At 39.5% G+C, this 19573-nt stretch overlaps 1 protein-coding gene across 20 annotated transcripts in view; it reads right to left on the minus strand.

The window, feature by feature from the left end:
* The window catches only part of RIC3 (RIC3 acetylcholine receptor chaperone), a 78698-nt gene that overhangs the window by 39881 nt on the left and 19244 nt on the right, over nucleotides 1-19573 (minus strand). For 11 of the 20 annotated variants that reach the window (XR_002517094.2, XR_002517092.2, XR_002517088.2 and 8 more), the window contains exons 2-4: nucleotides 5272-5498; nucleotides 3555-3633; nucleotides 2640-2733 (exon numbers count right to left, since the gene is read on the minus strand). Coding sequence is in view for 13 of the 20 variants with exons in the window: in XM_017948670.3 (XP_017804159.2) it covers nucleotides 2640-2733; nucleotides 3555-3633; nucleotides 5272-5498 (400 nt within the window). In the remaining 7 variants the exon portion in view is untranslated. Of the gene's footprint in view, nucleotides 1-2639; nucleotides 2734-3554; nucleotides 3634-5271; nucleotides 5499-13906; nucleotides 15139-19573 lie in introns of those variants that run through there. The other 9 variants (XM_021926127.2, XM_017948671.3, XM_031653308.1 and 6 more) reach the window with 8 other exon arrangements.

Consider the following 19573-nt stretch of genomic DNA (forward strand, 5'->3'; position numbering starts at 1 on the left):
TAAATTACACAGTCTGTGGCATTCAGTTATACCAACAGAAAACATACAAACATATGGGCTGCTTAGCCCTTACAGTTTTTAGGGCATAAGTCCCATAGGGCCTACCTGTAAGGATAAAAGATGTTGGATTCAGGAGTGTCAGAGAGAAAAATCACATCTTAGAACTAAAAAATGAGAGATTTGGTAAAGAGCCAGGAGCCATGCTCTCTCTAGTGGGAAGACAGCTGCTCCCCAGTTCCTAAGAGGCAGGGTGGAAAGAGTTTTACAATCTTTGCCATGCTGCAGGCTTCAATCAATATGTTCCCAAGGAGTCCACACCTCAGCATCTTACAAAAAGTAAACATTTTGGGCTAGGACCTGTGGCCCCTGAAATGAGACAGTACAACTCCAGATGTAGTACAACAAGGAGATGTAAATCTGGCATGAAGAGGACAGACAGTAGTTAGAGGTTATAATATTGCATCCCTGGCTTGGGCTATAGATAGATCATGTACATGGGTTGAATGGTAGAGTAATTTGAGTTAAGGGAGTCTGTTACTCAACAATAAATAATAATGAGAAAATATCTTCACGTGGTCTCTTACCCCAAGCTCCAGGAGTTGGGTCTCCCAAGTGAGAGGCCCTGCCCACAGGTATTCATCTACGGTTTTCAAGACCCTTAGGTGTGGCCTGGGGTTTCCAATGGCCCAGGTGAGTGTACAGATATTTTTTCAGACCTAACGGTCTATAATAGCCTGGGTAGTTCTCCACCCAGACTGTAGGTGGCAGCTACAGGGTTAGGGCAGAAAAGGCCAGAAAAGTATAATTGCACAAATTGGTTTAGTCACACTCATACAAATAGTCATATATTAGATAATGTACACAAAGCATTTAGTTCAGAGTGTGGTCCTTAGTAAGTGTTCAATAAATATCAATTATTATTATACACTCACAAAGATATATTCATGTATCTATACAATTTTGGGGAACATTCCAGATAGTAACTCTGCTTTCCAGATAAAAAGAAAGTCAAGGCTCCTGGGCCCACACAGGCAAGGTTCATCTTCACAAATGTCATTTCAACAGCACTGCAGATGTTGCAGGGAAATGCCACGTCAGGAGGCTGCAATCTGAGGATACCCACTCTCTTGTATCCAGCCAAACAGAGGCAAGGCTGAAGCCAGTGAACACAGAAAGGGCACAGGGTACTACCACTATAAAGGATGGCAAATACAGGCTAAGGTAGAGCAACAATTTCTTGGGGCAAAAAGTACACAGTGTGCCCACAAAGATGCAGGAGGGACATTTCAACACTTCCTTCTGCATGGGATTCTGCCACTCACCCTAACGTTCTCCTTCCATCCTTGCCAGAAGACCTAGCTGAAACTGAACCCCTCTTTGTCCTCAATCTTACATTCTGGTTTTTTTTTCCTGGCCTTTCTACATCCACGTTTTCTTGGTTGTTGTCCACTTCTATCAACCTCCTGAAGCCACCTTTTCAGATCCTCAGCCAGCCTAGTAGCAAGAGGAGTATCTTCCCTTTGGGACATTCTAAATGGCTAGTTTGGCTCTTAACATCTAATTTACATGTCTAATTATATGCTGGCACAGTTGACACAAACATGAATGCCTAATGTGATCACACTTGCTCTCTTCTCTCATTTTGTCTCAAGTAGAAAGCATCATGTTCAATAACCTGGTTTTACTTAAAATTATACCTATTTTAGACAGCTAGGAAAGTTTCTTTCTTAAATCCTAGTTATTTCACCCCATAGGAGTTACAAATTTATTCACTTTCACAATAATTTGCACAACACTAAACTTTTGAAAACTAAGATTGCTTGACAGTATGTGAATGAAAAGTGTTAAATGATAAAGAATACATAAATGACACATTCACAATTTAAAAACTGACAGTGGCCGGGCGCGGTGGCTCAAGCCTGTAATCCCAGCACTTTGGGAGGCCGAGGCGGGTGGATCACAAGGTCAGGAGATCGAGACTATCCCTGGCTAACATGGTGAAACCCCGTCTCTACTAAAAATACAAAAAAAACTAGCCGGGCGCGGTAGCGGGCGCCTATAGTCCCAGCTACTTGGGAGGCTGAGGCGGGAGAATGGCGTGAACCCGGGGGGCGGAGCTTGCAGTGAGCCGAGATCGCGCCACTGCACTCCAGCCTGGGAGACACAGTGAGACTCCGTCTCAAAAAAAAAATAAAAAAATAAAAATAAAAAAAAATAAAAAAAAATAAAAAACTGACAGTACATAAAATGAAAATAAGTGGTCTATTTATCAAAAAAAAGCATAATTTTGAATTTTCTTTTCTTTTTTTGAGACAGAATTTCGCTCTTGTTGCCCAGGCTGGAGTGCAAGGGCACAATCTCGGTTCACTGCAACCTCTGCCTCCCAGGTTCAAGCGATTCTCCTGCCTCAGCCTCCCAAGTAGCTGGGATTACAGGTGTGCACCACCATGCCTGGCTAATTTTGTATTTTCAGTAGAAACGATTTCATCATGTTGGTCAGGATGGTCTCAAACTCCTGACCTCAGATGATCCACCCACCTCGGCCTCCCGAAGTGGGATTCCAGGCCTCAGCCACCGCTCCCAGCCTGAATTGATTTTCTAAATGAGAATAGTCTGAGTCTTGTTACATGAAAACCTACCTCTCACCATTAGGTCCCACTCTGTTGATTAATTTTTCCATGGCTGCTTCTGTCTCTTTCAGTTTTTCTTGCAGTTGAGCAAGCTCAAAACTGGCTGAAAAATAAGCAACAGTCTAAGAACCATCACAGACAACTCCCTAAACCTGTTAAAGAGACCACAAATTTTTAAAAAACTATTGTACTGTTGCACTTCCCATTACTATCTCATTGACGAACACAGCAGTTTTATTAAAGGATTCTGTGAATATTTAAGATTTCCAAAAACGATGCAAAGTGTGACTGGGATATTTAGTTTCATAGAAAATCCAGAAGTAAATCCAAAAAGCAGTTACAGCCCAGATAAATATGATTTCCTGCAATGCTTTTGCCAAGTCTCTTTTTTGTGTGTGGAAAATTTTTCATAGGTTATTTTCCTGACATACATTCTAGTCTCTAGATTCTTTGAGGAAAGAGCCATGTTGTACAAATTTAATTTCCCCAGAGAACACAGAATATTCTAGTTGTGTAATAAGTATCTGATGGCCATGTTTCAAGAGTCAGAAGTGTTAAACTCTTTCCCTAGATCTAAAAACTGATTTTGGCAATGATATGATTTCTCTGCCTCCATTTTCCTCTCTGCTACCCATATTTTGAAGTCTGAAAATGAGAATTCATTCCAAATGTGAAATATTAATTTGCTAATACATAAAAAAGTGAACAGATGGTTCTGTACTTTTTGTAGCTATCCCTCCCTTAAAACCCCAACATCAATATAAAAACTTTTGAGAATTCCCAGAACTAAGGCAAAAATGGCATCAGATTAATTTGGAGCAACTTTTGAGAAATGCTTTTAAGACATACCCACAGACTGTCCCTGTGGCTATAAAACTGTTTGACTCAATAATACCTGTGAATATACTGAGAAGGGACACTTACTAATTTTCCTGTGGGTGTTTCCAGGTGTGGCAGTAGAGCATTTCCCACCATCCTCTGCAGTTGTTTTCCCCTTTGAGAGCTGAGAATTGAAGGAGGTATAGCACATTAACAGCAGCTCAGAACCTCAAAGTCACAGAAACCCTCATATCAAGTAAAAAAAAAAAAAAGGTTGGGAAACAAAAATGAAGTCAGAAATGAAATCAAATAGCAACACTAGAGAAATATCTCAAAAAAAAAAAAAAAACAAAAAACAAAACACCAAAAGATGAGGTTTCCAAGTAAAAAATTATCAAGGCACAAGTGTAAACAGTAAAGTAGAGGTTCCTCTTCAAAGAGACTTTCCTCCCCATCTAATTAGGAATAGTAACTTCTCTTAGAAGCAAAATTTATTCAAGGACTTGTGCTAACATGCTTAGATATCTGCTAGCTGCAATAAAGAAATCAAGGTACTTTATGTTCTTAGCTCCCACAATTTAGCCTAAATATTTGCCCTGGCATGCTTACACTGGTCCAAGCAAGCATTAGGTCATAGCCTGTTCCTCATCCTTATTTGAAGGTGTTTTTACCTTTTTCAGCATTCCACAAGTTACTTCCTCCTTCCTTTGTTTTCCTCTGCCTTTGCCTCTTTTAAAAAGTTCTAAGTCACTAGCCAATCAGCACAAATACAGAATGTGAGGTCCCATTCCAACCAATGGAAACCGGGCACAGCAGTAAGGTGGATGCGTGAGGTTATAAATGACCGTCTCCTTTGTTCAGTGTACTCTCCTGGCAAAACTGCTGATGAGTGTACCCTTTCTGCAGAAAGTAATGGCCTTGCTGAGGAAATTAAATTCATGTTCAAGTGCTATTTCTTTACGGCACCAGGGAACAAGCATTTCTAACACAAGGAAAAAAATCTCCCTACAGGTCATCTTCCTTGCTCATGCTCATCTAAAAGAGATGTGTGGCACCCTACAGGCATTCTTACAGACTCAACTCAGACTGCCTGCAGAATTCCTGGGCAAGAAAGAACTCATCTTATTGAAGCTTACTCTAGACAGGAGGGCAAAGTGAAGCTTCTGCCTCTACTTCACAGTACAGGGGCCCAGGACCTGCAAAGGCCTGCCTGGAGGTGGAACTTAACTGAGCGTCTGCTTTAAAGAACCCACACCCATGTCTCCCCAGAGCTAGGAAATAGCAGGCTTAATTTCAGGATGGACAGTTCTGTCTTAGGAGAATTATTGGAGATAATATTAAAAACAGCATCTCATATTCCTGTGGAGAAAAAAGGAGGATAAAGTGCGTTATTCGGCCTTAAAAATGGCTATTTGGAAATCACTGTGCCAATCCCAATACGTTCTTCTTAGAAAATCTTTATTCCTTTTCGGCCTGTAAAGATGTTCAATTTTTTGTTTGTTTTTTGTTTTTTTTTTTTGGCGGGGGAGTGCTTTGAATTGTATCACTCACTGGATTAAGAACCAAAAGATCCAGGTTCAAGTCCTAGTTCTGCCTCGTTAGTTGTGAATTTTGGGGCAAAACACTTAAACACTGAGTAAATATTTCTTATGTGAAACTGAAATAATGGCTATCCTAAGTACCTCACGAAGAGGAGGCAAGATTTAAAGAGATGATGGACTTGAAATAATTTTATGAACTGTAAAAAGTTTTAATGTAGACTGATTTTTATTGCCATATTATATTTTCATTGATGTAATATGATTAGGATGATTCCACTTACCTTAAATAGAATGTACAGTATATATAAAAAAATCCCAAAACCGTAGATTGGAATAATCTGCCCCATCAGGCCTCTTCCACTACCTCCTCCTCCAGCACCTCCACCTGATCCTTTGGCCTTTGCAAATGCCTCTGCAAGGTGAGACCTCTGGAAATGAGCCCCAGGAGTCTGGCCACCTGTGGGTACCTGGTGATGATGCATCATAGGAGGAAATCGGCCCAATTTTCCTGAGAAAATAATAATCAGTTTTTATCTCTTCTACTACTTTAAAGATGGCTATCATGAAAACACCAAATCATTAAGGTATAAATAACAGAAGCCAACTCAAACTAAGTTTAAGAAAAAAAAATGGGAACTTAATTAAAAGGATATAGAGGTATCACACAGATCCTAAATATGATGTGATCATCTCTAGTTGTTCACCAAACCCATTTTCTCATCCTTCTAGGTCCTTAGCTAGACCACATTTTTCAGACTCCCATACAGTTAATTGTGCCCATGTAACTGAGTTCCAGCCAAGGAATGTGAATAACTGTGCTAGCTCAAGGCCTGGTCTATAAAACCTCCCTTGTTATTCAACTCCATGATCATTACTCTTCTGCAGCATGGATGCTGACACCCAGGGGGACCTTGGAAGCCATGGGTAGAAAACGGCAAAACCTCCATCAACCTGGACTCCTAAATAACTACATAGTACAGAGCCCTCCACTGCTGCCACCTCACTTAGAGTCATCTGGATCTGTCTGTATGAGTGAGATATCAACTTCTGTTGTGTTAGGGTCATTACACACTGTGGAATCTATTTGTTACAGCAGTTAGCCACCCCTAACTAATACAGATAAGAAAATATAACGCAGTCTCAGGAGAAAAGAGAACTAGAAACTGGAAAGCAGTCAGGATCCAGGACAGGTACTTTCACATTCTAGCTCAATCTCTCTCCCTCTCTATGGGACCGTAAGGTTTTTTCTTCGTTTTTATGTGCACATCTTCTTTATTCCTTCTCTGCAGACCATTTCTCTAGCTTCTTTGTGCACACAGGGGAAGATGGTCACCCCCACCCCTCAATCTGCATGTTCTTCAACAGCCTAGCTGAGGCATCCTAATTTCGAATTCCTTGGAGGAAGACTTTAAGTACTCAGCTTGGGTAGGTATACATCTCTTTCCAATCAGCTATAGCTAAGCAGACAGGATTCATGTAGCACAAACAGGGTGTAAAAGGGGCTCAATCTTGTGAGTGGAAGAGCAGGGCTTGGAGGGAGGGGCGAGGGGCAGAGGCAAGGGGAGGTGTTACATCTATTTTCTTGCATTTTTTTTCCTGCATCAAGAGCAGTCAAAAGTTAACACCAACTACCAGAAAGGAATCTTCAAATGGCCAAATAAACAGGCTTGTAAGAAAAACCACTGGGAGATAACATTACAGAACAGAAAATACTAGAGAGCATAAACAACACTCTAAATAACACTCTAAAAATAGAAATTAAAAAAATTGTTGGATTTGATGAACAAAATTGACAAAGATGTGGAGAGGCATTAATCCTCATGCACTGTGGGTAAGTGATACAGATATTCTGCCTAGTGATCTGGCTGTATGTACACACCCTGCGATCCAATGATCCCACTCTGGTGAGTAAATCCCACAGAAAATCTCAAATAAGGTTATATATATGTGAATTACAGACTTCAAAGACCTATGTGAGAATATTTGCTGTGACAATAGTGTAGTAGGGAGTTTGAAGTTAACACTCATTTCTTTAACTGGAAGAATGGAAAATCAAAATGGAGTGAATACAAATATGGAATTCTACATAGCTTTGGAAACCACACTTTAGACATACCGACAGCAACATGAATACATCTTTAAAAAACATAGCATTAGGTTAAGAATAAGCAAATACCATTATGTAGGTTGAAAACACACACATAACAATATTATATATCTTTCAAGCAAATGTGGATATAAAGACATAAACACATTAGAGTAGCTGCATATGAACAGGAAAGGGAACCGGAATGTGGGTTGAGGATAAAGGACTAAAAGAATAAAACAAGAAAGTAACTTGTACTAACAAAGTTAATAAAATGCTATAAACTCAGAACTGTCTTTAAGTTGTCGATGAAGAGTCAAACTCTAAAACATTTCAAGAGACTTATTCTGAGCTAAATACGAGTGACCATGGCCCATGACACAGCCCTCAGGAGGTCCTAAGAACATGTGCCCAAGGCGGTTAGGGTGCAGCTTGGTTTTATACATTTTAGAGAGGCATGAGACTTCAATCAAATACATTGGTTTGGTCCAGAAAGGGAGGATAATTTGAAGGGTGGGTGGGGTGGGGTGGGGGGTGCTTCTAGCATATAGGTAGATTTTAAAATTTTCTGGTTGACAATTGGTTGAGTTTATCTAAAGACCTGGGATCAATAGAAAGGAAATGTTTAGGTTAAGATAAAGGGTTGTGGCAACCAGTTTTTCCAAGTTTTACTGTGCAGAAGAAGCTCTGAGCAGACTTCTGAGGGAGTAGGTTGTAAAATGTTTCCGTGAAAGGAAAATATCATGGGCCCCTTCAAGGTGGGGAATTGGTCCTGGCAAATCTGCCTCCCATTTCTATTCAAAGTCATCTGTCTGCTCACTGAGATAGATGCATATCTGATTGCCTCCTTTGGAAAGGCTAATCAGAAATTCAAAAGAATGCAACCACTCCTCTCTCACCTATTTGTGACCTGGAAGCCCCTTCACCACTTTAAGTCTTCCTGCCTTTGTTTCAAGTTATCCCGCCTTTCCAGACCCAACCAATGTATTTCTTACACATACTGACTGATGTATCATGTCTCCCTAAAATGTACAAAACTAAGCTGTGCCCTGACCACCTTGGGCACATGTCGTCAGGACTTCCTAAGGCCATATCATGGACGCACGTCCTGAACCTTGGCAAAATAAACTTTCTAAATTAACTGAGATCTGTCTCAGATTTTGGGTGTTTACACTTATCAGACTTAAATGGGTGCCTTAGTCGATTATCTCCTGGGTCTGGAAAGAAAGAAAGAAAAAACAGTGGGTGGAAAGGAGATTCTCTACAGAATGTGGACCTTTCCCACAAGAGACAACCTTGCAGAGCAGTTTCAAGATATGGCAAGGAAATATATTTGTGGTTAAAATATTTTTATCTCTTTTCTTATTTGTTATGTGAAGTTACGCCAGAGTCAGGTGGGAAAGCGGGCTAGATTATATGGGGTGAAATAAAACCCCTCTGATGAGACTTCACAGTTTGTAGGGTGTGACTTCCAAGGCCTGTTAGGTAGGAATTTGGGTAAGACTTTTTTTTTTTTTTTTTTTTTGAGAAGGAGTCTTGCTCTGTCACCGGGTTGGAGTGCAGTGGCACGATCTCGGCTCATTGCAACCTCTGACTCCCTGGTTCAAGTGATTCTCCTGCCTCAGCCTCCCGAGTAGCTGGGATTACAGGCATGCACCACCACGTCCAGCTAATTTTTGTGTTTTTAGTAGAAACGGGGTTTCACCATGTTGGCCAGGATGGTCTCGATCTCCTGACCTCATGATCTGCCCTCCTCGGTCTCCCAAAGTGCTGGGATTACAGGCACGAGCCCACTGCGCCTGGCCGAATTTGGGTAAGATTTAAAAAATCAGAATTTAGTTCTCAAAGTCAACTCTGCTCCTGAGGTAAGAAAGAAGGTAGGTGGGCAGGAAGGCTTGGAAGTTGCCTTCTGCCTTGTATCCTTTCTCAGCCAAGCTCCACTCCAGTGATACTCCTTTTCCTCTCAATATTGACTTTAAGTGACATGGAAAATTTTGAAAACAAATACTTCTCTTTAAGAGTAGGTCAGCAACAGAAGCAGAGCTTTAGACAGTAAAATAAGGAAATCACCATGTCACCATCCTTTGTTCTGGATGCTGGTGACTATGCCCCTTTTAAATTTTCAAGGATCTTAGTATATCAAATGATGAGTACTGGCTTTGGCTATCACGCATCTTCAAAAGCATGCCTGGTCAGCATTCAGGAAGCTAACTTTTCTCTTGAGAGAATCTGATATATCAGGTGGCTAATGTTCAATAAACTAGATCTAATATTTGTAGTAATATGTTGTGGAACTTCACCTTACTGTGTTGAGAATACTATCTTCAAATCTGATATAAAACAAAAAAATTAAAAATTAAAAACAGGTAATTATATAAAAAGCATTATTTTGCATCTCTAAAATTTAAGAATGACATTACACATCTCCCCCAAAACTTTTATAGATCTGTCAGCCAGGAAGATTTATAGGATACCTATTATGTTCAAGATTCTGCCCTATGCAAGAAAAGAAGAGAGCAACAAAGGTAATAGAAACAATAGTTCCCACATGGAACAATGCCTTCAAAACCAGAATATCTAAAACAAAGACATAAATAACAGCAGCAGCAGCAGCAGGGTGTCAAGGACCTTATCATTAGATAAACTAAATATTCAAGTATTGAAAAGATGCAAAATATGTCTTTAAAAAAAAGAGGAGTTGGCTGGGCGTGGTGGCTCACGCCTGTAATCCCACCATTTTGGGAGGCTGAGGCAGGTGGATCACAAGGTCAGGAGATCAAGATCATCCTGGCTAACACAGTGAAACCCTGTCTCTACTAAAAATACAAAAAAAAAAATATTAGCCGGGATTGGTGGTGGATGCCTGTAGTCCCAGCTACTTGGGAGGCTGAGGCAGGAGAATGGCGTGAACCCGGGAGGTGGAGCTTGCAGTAAGCCGAGATTGCGCCACTGCACTCCAGCCTGGGTGACAGAGCAAGACTCTCTCAAAAAAATAAATAAAATAAAAAAATAAAAAATAACAAAAAGAGGAGTCAAATGGAGTCAATCACTGAAGGGAAAGAATAGGAGAGAAGCGATAGCACACCAGGAGGAAAGAAGAGTGTGTACATGAGATTGAGAACAAAGAAACCATTAAGTAGGACTTACTACCAAGTTAGTTTGGCCCCATTTAGGGAAGTAACAAGAGATAAGGAGAAGTAAAGATGGGGAGGAGTTGAAATGCTAACTTGTGTGGTATGTAAATTTGATACAGTGAACCTTGATGAGAAGTACTTGATGGGGATTAATCTAGCAGTTGAATATAGGGCCTAATATAGACAGAAACTAGGATCTGGGAAAACATCAAAAAGGCTATTATAGTAATTTAGCACTGAGATGCAAATCTCTGAGGTGGTGGCTAGAACTATAAAAAGGAAAGGATAGGTCTATAAACTGAAAATAAAATTCTAAGCCCACCAACTGATGATGGGTCATCTCTTGGCCAAGGGGACCCCAGATTAACCTTGAAAACTAAATTCTTGACTACGATGGGATTGGGGATTCCAACCTACCTCATTATACCCCTTCCCTCGCAAACCACTATTAGCCTTTCTTCCCTAACTACCAAACAGAAACCAGCCATTTCAAAAAACCCCACCACTGCTATCAACCAACCACCTGATGCTGTCCCTCCTTTTTTGCCTGATAAGAGACTACCAACCACAGAATGGTTCTGGCTAGTCTACAGAGAATGCACAGTAAGGGTTTTCATGTCTTCTGCTTCACCTTTTGATGTCAGAGGGCTGAAAACTGCACTCTCTGACCATGCTATTACTGCCATTTTGTGTGTATGAGACCCATGAAGGACATGCTTCTCCTTTCATAAATATTCATGACTCCCCCAACAGCTTATTGAATATGTATATATGGCCACCCTGCTCAGCATGAATTCCTGTTCCCTTTGCCCATCCCTCCAAGTGTGTATTTCTGCTTATGGCTGGAGGCTACACTTCCCAGCCTGTCAGAATGGCCACCCTGAAGGTTGTAACCCTTTATAAGAAATAAAGTCTCCTCTTCTTTTCTAAATTTATAAATCATATTTTTTAAGTTAACATGTCCAAGGTCTATTAATTACCATGTAATCAGTGCCATTTAACACTGAACAAAATATAGAGCTCATGGAGGAAGAGTCAGAAAACTCCAAGATCAAGAGTTTAAGATAGAGAAGATAATAAAGAAACTTGGAAGGCTTACTGTTAGGGAACAATTGAATACACATTTTTCATACATTATATTCCAGGTGTTGATGGAATACAGAAAAAAAATTTATTATTATACTGCAGTTAGGCTTAAGAGGAAACTCTAAGCTACCTAAATGACAAAGCTAATTAAAATTGAGTGAACGGTTCCCAATACCAAAAGGCTGGAAGAATATTGTATTTATGTGGAAAAAAGAGAAAGAAAAGAAAGATGCACTAGCCAAAGATGACTAGAAACAAACCAGTATCATAAAAGTGAGAGGAGGATAAAATTGAAGGCAACTGAAAAGCCTGGAAACAGATAAACTAATGGCAATCCTTGTTTTCAGACACAATATATTCTTGAGAAATGGATGGCCATAACATGAAAACCTGACTGTCCACCTGTTTAGACAATAACAGAAACCAAAGTACTACAAAGCCTCAGAGTCAAAGGGGGCCTTAAAAGTCATCCAGTCTCAATAAACGGTGTGGAGACAGCTAGATATTCATATGTAAAAGAAGAAAATTGGACACCATCTCATACCATATACAAAAATTAACTCAAAATCGATTAAAGACCTAATTATAAGAGCTAAAACTTTAAAATCTTAGAGGAAAACATAGATATAAATCTTTGTGACTGTGGATTAGGGGATAGTTTCTAAGGACACCAAAAGCACAAACAACAAAACAAAAGGTAGGCAAAGCTGATGTCATCAAAATTTAAAACTCTGGTGCTGCAAATGACACCATTAAGAAAGTGAAGACAACACACTGAGTGGGAGAAAATATTTGCTAATTATGTATCTGAAAAGGGTTAGTATCAAAATATATAAAGAATTCTTACCATGCAACATTAAAAAGACAAATAACCCAAGTAAAAATGAGCAATCGTGGCCAGGTGCGGGGGCTCATGCTTGTAATCCCAGCACTTTGGGAGGCTGAGGTGGGCAGATCATTTGAGGTCAGGAGTTCAAGACCAGCCTGGCCAACATGGTGAAACCTCATCTCTACTAAAAATACAAAAAAATTAGCTGGGCGTGGTGGTGTATGCCTGTAATTCCAGCTACTTGGGAGGCTGAGGCAGAAGAATCGCTTGAACCCAGGAGACGGAGGATGCAATGAGCAGAGATCACGCCATTGCACTCCAGCCTGGGTGACAGAAGTGAGACTAGGTCTCAAAAATTTCTCCAAAGAAGACAAACAAATGTCCAATAAGCACAGGAAAGGATGCTTAACACCATTCGCCACCAAGGAAATGCAAATTAAACTCACAAGGAGATACCACTTCACACTAACTAGGATGGCTATAATGAAAAAGATAATAGCAAGTGTTTGAGGTATGTAAAGAAAAACTCTCATACACTGCTAATGGGAACGTAAAACAGTGCAGCTGCTTTGGAAAACAGTCTGGCGGTTTCTCAAAAGGTTAAACACAGAGGAACCATATGACCCAGAAATTCCACTCTTAGGTATACACCCAGGAATATACTCACACAAAAACTTGTACACAAATGTTCACAGCGGCATTATTCATAGTATCTAAATGTCCATCAACTGATGAATGGATAAACAAAATGTAGTATATCCACACAACACAGTATTATCCAGCCATAAAAAGGAATAAAGTACTGATCCATACTACAACATGGATGAACTCTGAAAATATTATAAGTGAATACAGCCAGTCATGGAAAACCACATATTATATAGTTCCATTAAAATGAAATATCCAGAATAGGCAAGTCTATAGAGACAGAAAGTAGACTAGTGATTACCTAGAGCTGGGATTTGGAGGGGTGCAGAGGAGGGAAAAAGTGACTGCCTAATGTGTATGAAGTTTTTGGTGGGGAGGTGTGTGATTTAAAAAGTTCTAAAATTGACTGTAGTGATAGTTGCACAACTCTATGAATATACTAAAAACTACAGTGACTGTACATTTTAAATAGGTGAATTGCATGGTATGTAAACTCTTTCTCAACAAAACTTTTTTTTTTTAAAGCCAGCTAGTCAAGCCACCTGTGTTTAATACTCTCATATGCTTCAAATTGTGGTCCTGATTCTGCTGAATACCACAGGATAGAAAACAATGCTTTCCCCAGGGAAGTTCATGCTACCTCTACACAGCTCTGACTGATAGGACTGTCTTTATATAGAGTTGATGAGTGAGTAACAGGAGTAAGAAAGAAAACAAAAAATAGGGTTTCAAAAAGCAACACTGAATGAATCATGATGAGGTCAGAAGAAACCTATGTTAGAACTGATTAAAGAAGTTATTGATAAGGAAACTTGTATAAGAATTAAGAAGGTAACTGATAATATCAAAGAGGTGTTGAGAAAGTAAAAAATAGTATTTTCAAAGACAGAAGAGAGATTTGGAGAGCAATGGAACACATAGACTAGACAGCAAAAAAATATATTTTATATTCTAGAAGAAATCTGAGTACTTTATATTTGGTATCATTGTTCACATATTTACTGCTGAGCACTAAACAATGTGACAGACACTGTGTCAGGCTCTGAGATTAGAATGACAAATAGAACAGGATCTCTGTCTTTAAAAAGAGCTTACAGACAAGGAGCATAGTTACAATGACATGGTAACTCTACCTTAACCGTCAAATCCAATGGCTTTTTCTCAGTTCTCACTCTTAATTTTCTGCAATACAAAAAAGTGATTATCACATAGTGGTCATTCAATAAATACTGGATTAATCTGAATAAATTCTTGACAATTTTTCCTGCCTTAATCTCTATGGCACATTACTCTTCTCTTTTCCCACTTGTCCTTCAACCTATTCCTTCTCAATCTCTTTCACTGGTTCTTCTTTAATCCCCATCCCCAATACTTTGTCTCAGTCTGTTCTTTCTTTATACTTTCCTTCGGCAAACTCATTTATTCAAGGAATACACTGGAATTTCCAAATGTGTACTTCCAGTTCTAACTTTTCCCCCAAGCTCTTGTCTCTTATCTCTAAATTCAATTAGTATCTATGTCTTCTTGTATGTCTACCATCTCAAGCCTAAAAACGAACTCATCTTCACCTCCTAAAACCTGCTCTCCTCTTGCATTTCCTTTCTTTATATATTCATTCTCTCCAACCTTTAGGCTTGAGACCTACAACATCTGCTACCTGTGACACTTAAGATGGTAGGCAACGATGACAACACTGCATTTGGCAAAGATTTCTCTTCTCGTAAAGTTAACAGGCCTCAACAGGTAGCAACCTCACCTCTTGGATCTTGGTACCACCATGTTTCTTAAAACTGAATAGCCCAGATCTATAAAAAGTTAATGATTATCAAACATTTGGAAATTTCTAGTGGGAATTTTTTTTTACAAAAGAAAAATTTGAAACTATGAAATATGCCAGGTATATAAAAGTATAGATAATTTATGAACACTTGTATGTCCACCGCCCAAATACAACTGTAGTCCCTTGTGTACTTTTCCCCCACACCCTCTCTGAGATAAACACCATTCTGATTTTGGTGATTATTAGAATGCATGCTTTTAGATTTTACTGCATAACTATGCATCTATCAACAATATATAAGCATCTATAAACAACATATAATATTGCCTTGAATGTTTTAAAACTTCATATTGTGGATAGGCAGTGGTGACGGCTGCACAACAATGTGAATGTACTTAACACTACTGAACTGTTTACCTCAAAATGCTTACCACAATTTAAAAAATTCCTTTATATTATGGGATTATATTGGACACAGGCTTCTCCAACTTTCCTCTTCTGTCTTTTTTTCCAGTGAGGGAATCAACACTTTGGCCAACAAATGTATCCATGTTGAGATGTATAGCTCTAGCTGATTCATTTAAACTGCAATATAGCATCATACTGTATGATCATATTATAATTTATTCACCCCTTTTTCTGCTGATAAACATTTAGATTATTTTCAATTTTTCTCTATTACAAATGTTCTAGTTCATAGTTACATTACAAATAAGATTTGTGTTCTTTTAAGTTTGCTTTATTAAAAACAGCTAAAGAAATCAGAATAAAGATATCAGAACATAAAACTGTAGGTTTTCTAATCTAGAAAACAAAACAGCTGTGTGACTATCTCTATAGGTACTTCAATATTCCGTAAAAGGGAACGTGACTAAATCCTAATTGTTTATTGAAAGCTTTGCCCATATTTAGGTTTCCTTAATTATTAAAATTTAATCCCAGCATTTAGTGAGGCTGAGATGGGAAGATTGCTTAAGCCCAGGAGTTCAAGACCAGTCTGGGCAAGATGGCAAGACCTCCTCTCTACAAAAACTTTTATAAATCAGCCGGGTATGGTGGCATGCGCCTGTAGTCCCAGCTGTTCAGGAGGCTGAGGCAAAAGGACTGCTCAAGCCCAGGAGCTTGAGGCTGTGGTATGATCAGCCTGGGCAACAGAAGGAGACCCCATCTCAAAAAAAAAAAAAAAATTCACTTAGGTTATCATTTAAGCTTAACTAAAAACTTAATGTTAATGGATTCTGGCCAGGTGAGGTGGCTCACGTCTGTAGTCCCAGCACTTTGGGAGACCAAGGCGGGCAGATCACCCGAGGTCAGGGGTTTGAGACTGGCTTGGCCAACACAGTGAAACCCCGTCTTCACTAAAAATACAAAAATTAGCGGGGCATGGTGGCACATGCCTATAATCCCAGCTACTCAGGAGGCTAAGGCAGGAGAATCACTTGAACCCAGGAGGCGGAGGTTGCAGTGAGCCAAAATCACGCCACTGCACTCCAGCCTGGGTGACAATGAGAATCTGTCTTGAAAAAAGTAAATAAAAAAAAAATTAATGGATTTTACAAAGTGAAGCTCTACCTTCCTTTGTTAATAACCATACCTATTGCTAAAAACAAAAATTTCAGCACCGTTAACAAAAGAGTTTTCTGAAAGCAACATTAACTCATCTGCAGCATTTCATTCTTGGGGCAAATAAATCTATAAAGAACTGGACATGTTTCTATTTTAATAAAAAAAATTAAAACAGTGGTTCAAAAAAGGTCTTAAGGGGGCCAGTTCCTTAAGATAGCCAAGCTTTTCCTTAAACATTGATGAAGTTGTAGAGGCCATATTTGATTCAGTATTACTTAAAGTAGAAGCCAAGACAACAGCTGTTTCTTCCTCACCTGTCTCCTCCAAGGGCCCTATCTTCTTACACTTCCCTTCTACCTGATTCTGCTTTGTTCTCTACTGCTTTCACATTTTCTGCTAATTTAATCAGATTTTTTTCATCTTTTATTAACCTCTCCACTCTCAATCCATCCTATATATTACCTAAAAGAGATCATTATGTATCTAAGTTTCTTAGCACAGGGCCCGATCCATATACTCAATACACATCAATTACCACTGTTTTGTTACCAGAATAATCTTCCTAAAGCACAATTCTAACTGGTCTTGCCATTTCTCTGATCAAAAGCTTCTAATGGTTTCCACTGATGACAAGAGGCTGTATTACAGCAGAATGGAAGTAGCACATTGAAGTAGAATGAGTGCCACCTTTTCAGTCAGTTACTGGTTAAGATTATGGCTGTGCCTCCAACTATTTCAGTGGAGGTTAAATTAATCTTTCTAGAGCTCATTTTCATCATTTGTAAAATGGGTATGATATCTACTTTCCAGGGTTTACAAGAATTACAGATTAAATAATATCATATATACAAAGCACCTAGCACATATAGTAGGTATATAACAAATTCTGATTTTCTCTCCCCACAAACTGAATTTCTAAACAACTGAATTCCATAATCTAACCCAAAAGTACCTCTTCACACTGCCTTCCCATTACACATCACTCATTTAGTCGAAACTACGGTTCTCACCATGCTTTGAACCTGACTTTTATCTTCTTGCTTCTGAGCCTATGCTTACCCTCCAGTGGCCTTGCTTTCCTCTCCAACTCCACATATCTAAATCTGGCCAATCCTCCAAGGCCCAGGCCAGATACTGCCCCCACACCCCCAAAGCATTTTCTCATGCTACTCCCCATGCCTGTGAAACACACTGCTTGAGCCGCTTTAATTGCACTTACTACACTTGGCCGTATTCAAGAGTTTTATTAATGTGTCTTATAGCCTGTACTTAAAAATGAATTGGGAAACAAAAACAGGTAACATTTTCCACTAAGCACCATCTCCATCCAATTTTATTTGGTGTATATCATATCTGAGAATAAGAAAAGCAGCCTCTAACATCCAAAAGTTGGCCTGCTATTATCAGCTAGGCATTGATACTGCCATGAGCTGGCTTGGTACTCACAGATAAGTTGTGGTGTTCTCCTGTTACACATAAGCAATTTCAGAACACCAACATTAGACAAGGCCATTCTGTGATCATGATGGATCAAGAAAAAAACAAGACCACTGTGTAATCCGTCTGAACACAGACAAAACATGAACACTGTCCAAGCCACAAAATACCTAATATCCCCTAGTGCTGGTAATGTGAATGAGGGGGCTTCTTTATCAATTACAGCTTTAGTCTTTCTCTAGTTGGCCCTCCCTTTAGATAAACTGTTAAGATACCAGTCATAGAATTTGCCTTACTTCCCGAAAGCATCTAACTCAGAGTAAAGTACCACATCCTTAAACCATCCTCCAGATCACCTAACACAAACCCAAATCCTATAATGACTTTTTCTAACAGTGCCTTATTGAGATGCCCCACAATTCCCCATGGTGTGCATTCTCCCTTGTTGCCATGTGTAATACACTCAACTTGTTCAACTACAAGTGTGTTCCTGGTGGCCTCCGGCTGGAAGACAAACTAAGAACTTCTTGAATAAAGGCCTAGTGTTGTATTTGTTTGGGTCCCCCATAGGGCAGGCTCTGGGTCTTGCATACTACAATCTTTGCTGACCTGATCTAGATGAATTATACTGCGAGTGTTAGCCTTTATTAGAATCTCAACATCCTGCCCAGTCACTTGTAGGGCTAAAAATAGTTTTTTACTTCATTATCCTGCCAGTTTTCAATTTTATAGTTTCTAGAATAGAAACTGGCAATTAGGATGACTGATCAAGCAAGGTATTCCATACCCACTTACCTGTAAGTTTCTAAACTTGAAAAAATGCCTAATTTACATGCATTCATGGGCTCTCAAATTGTCCATTGTTTTCTGTTCATTTCCATAATATATGAACAGGAAAATGACCCTCTGAAATCAAAATGATTTCCTAATCTCTGTCCTTCAAACATTCCTTCAGAGTAGATTTCTGATGCTTCATTAGGGAAAATAAATGGTAAGCAACCAAAATAATATATTTGTCTTCAGGAACTTACATACCAACACATAAGAAGCTAGTTTAATATAACAAAGAATTATATCTGTATGTCATATATGTATATGTGTATATGTATGTATACGTGGATATGTATATGTGACAAAGGGTCTGTGCTATTCCACAGGAACAGGGCCACTGGAGGGGGGCTACTAAGGAACCCTATTTATAAGCATTCAGGCAGGGTCAGCAGGAAAGATGCCCAGATACATTGTTACTGTGGGAACACCAAAGGTTCCCAGCCAAGTAGAAGTAGTAGATAGGACTCTCTTGAAGCCACCTCTAACACAGAGTGGCACACTGTCATCTTGGAGTATTTCAACTACCCTGGAACCTATTCAAACTCTCATTCAGTTGACAATGGAACAACTGACAAGTTCTAGACCAAGTGTGCTGACATTTTTATGTTCCACAGGCACATAGGGAGAGCAGGAGAACTGCTACTCTGACCAAGGAAGAAACTGGTTGACGAAATCAAGGGAGAACCTCAGGAGAATGAGATCTTAGTGTTTCTGACAACAAAGTAGGAATCGTGTAGCACAAACTCTAGGAAGCCAGAGTTAAGAAGCTGCGTGTTTTTTTTGTTGTTGTTTTTTTTTGAAATGGAGTCTGTCACCCAGGCTGGAGGACAGTGGCACAATCTCGGGTCACTGTTCCACCTCCCAGGTTCAAGTGATTCTCCTGCCTCAGCCTCTCAAGTAGCTGGGACCACAGGCATGCACCACATTGCCCAGCTAATTTTTGTATTTTTAGTAGAGACAGGGTTTCACCCATGTTGGCCAGGCTGGTCTTGAACTCCTAATCTCAGGCGATCTGTCTGCCTCAGCCTCCCAAAGTGCTAGGATTACAGGTGTAAGCCACCGTTCCTGGCCCAGAGTTAAGAAGTTTTGAAAACAGACATAACGCCACGGCATGAGATGCTCTCTGAGAGGAAAGCCCATAAAATACCTTTCTATATGGGCACTTCGAAAATTCTCAAGCAGGTAG

Source organism: Papio anubis, chromosome 12, assembly GCF_008728515.1.
Source record: "Papio anubis isolate 15944 chromosome 12, Panubis1.0, whole genome shotgun sequence".
NCBI classification, from domain to species: domain Eukaryota; kingdom Metazoa; phylum Chordata; class Mammalia; order Primates; family Cercopithecidae; genus Papio; species Papio anubis.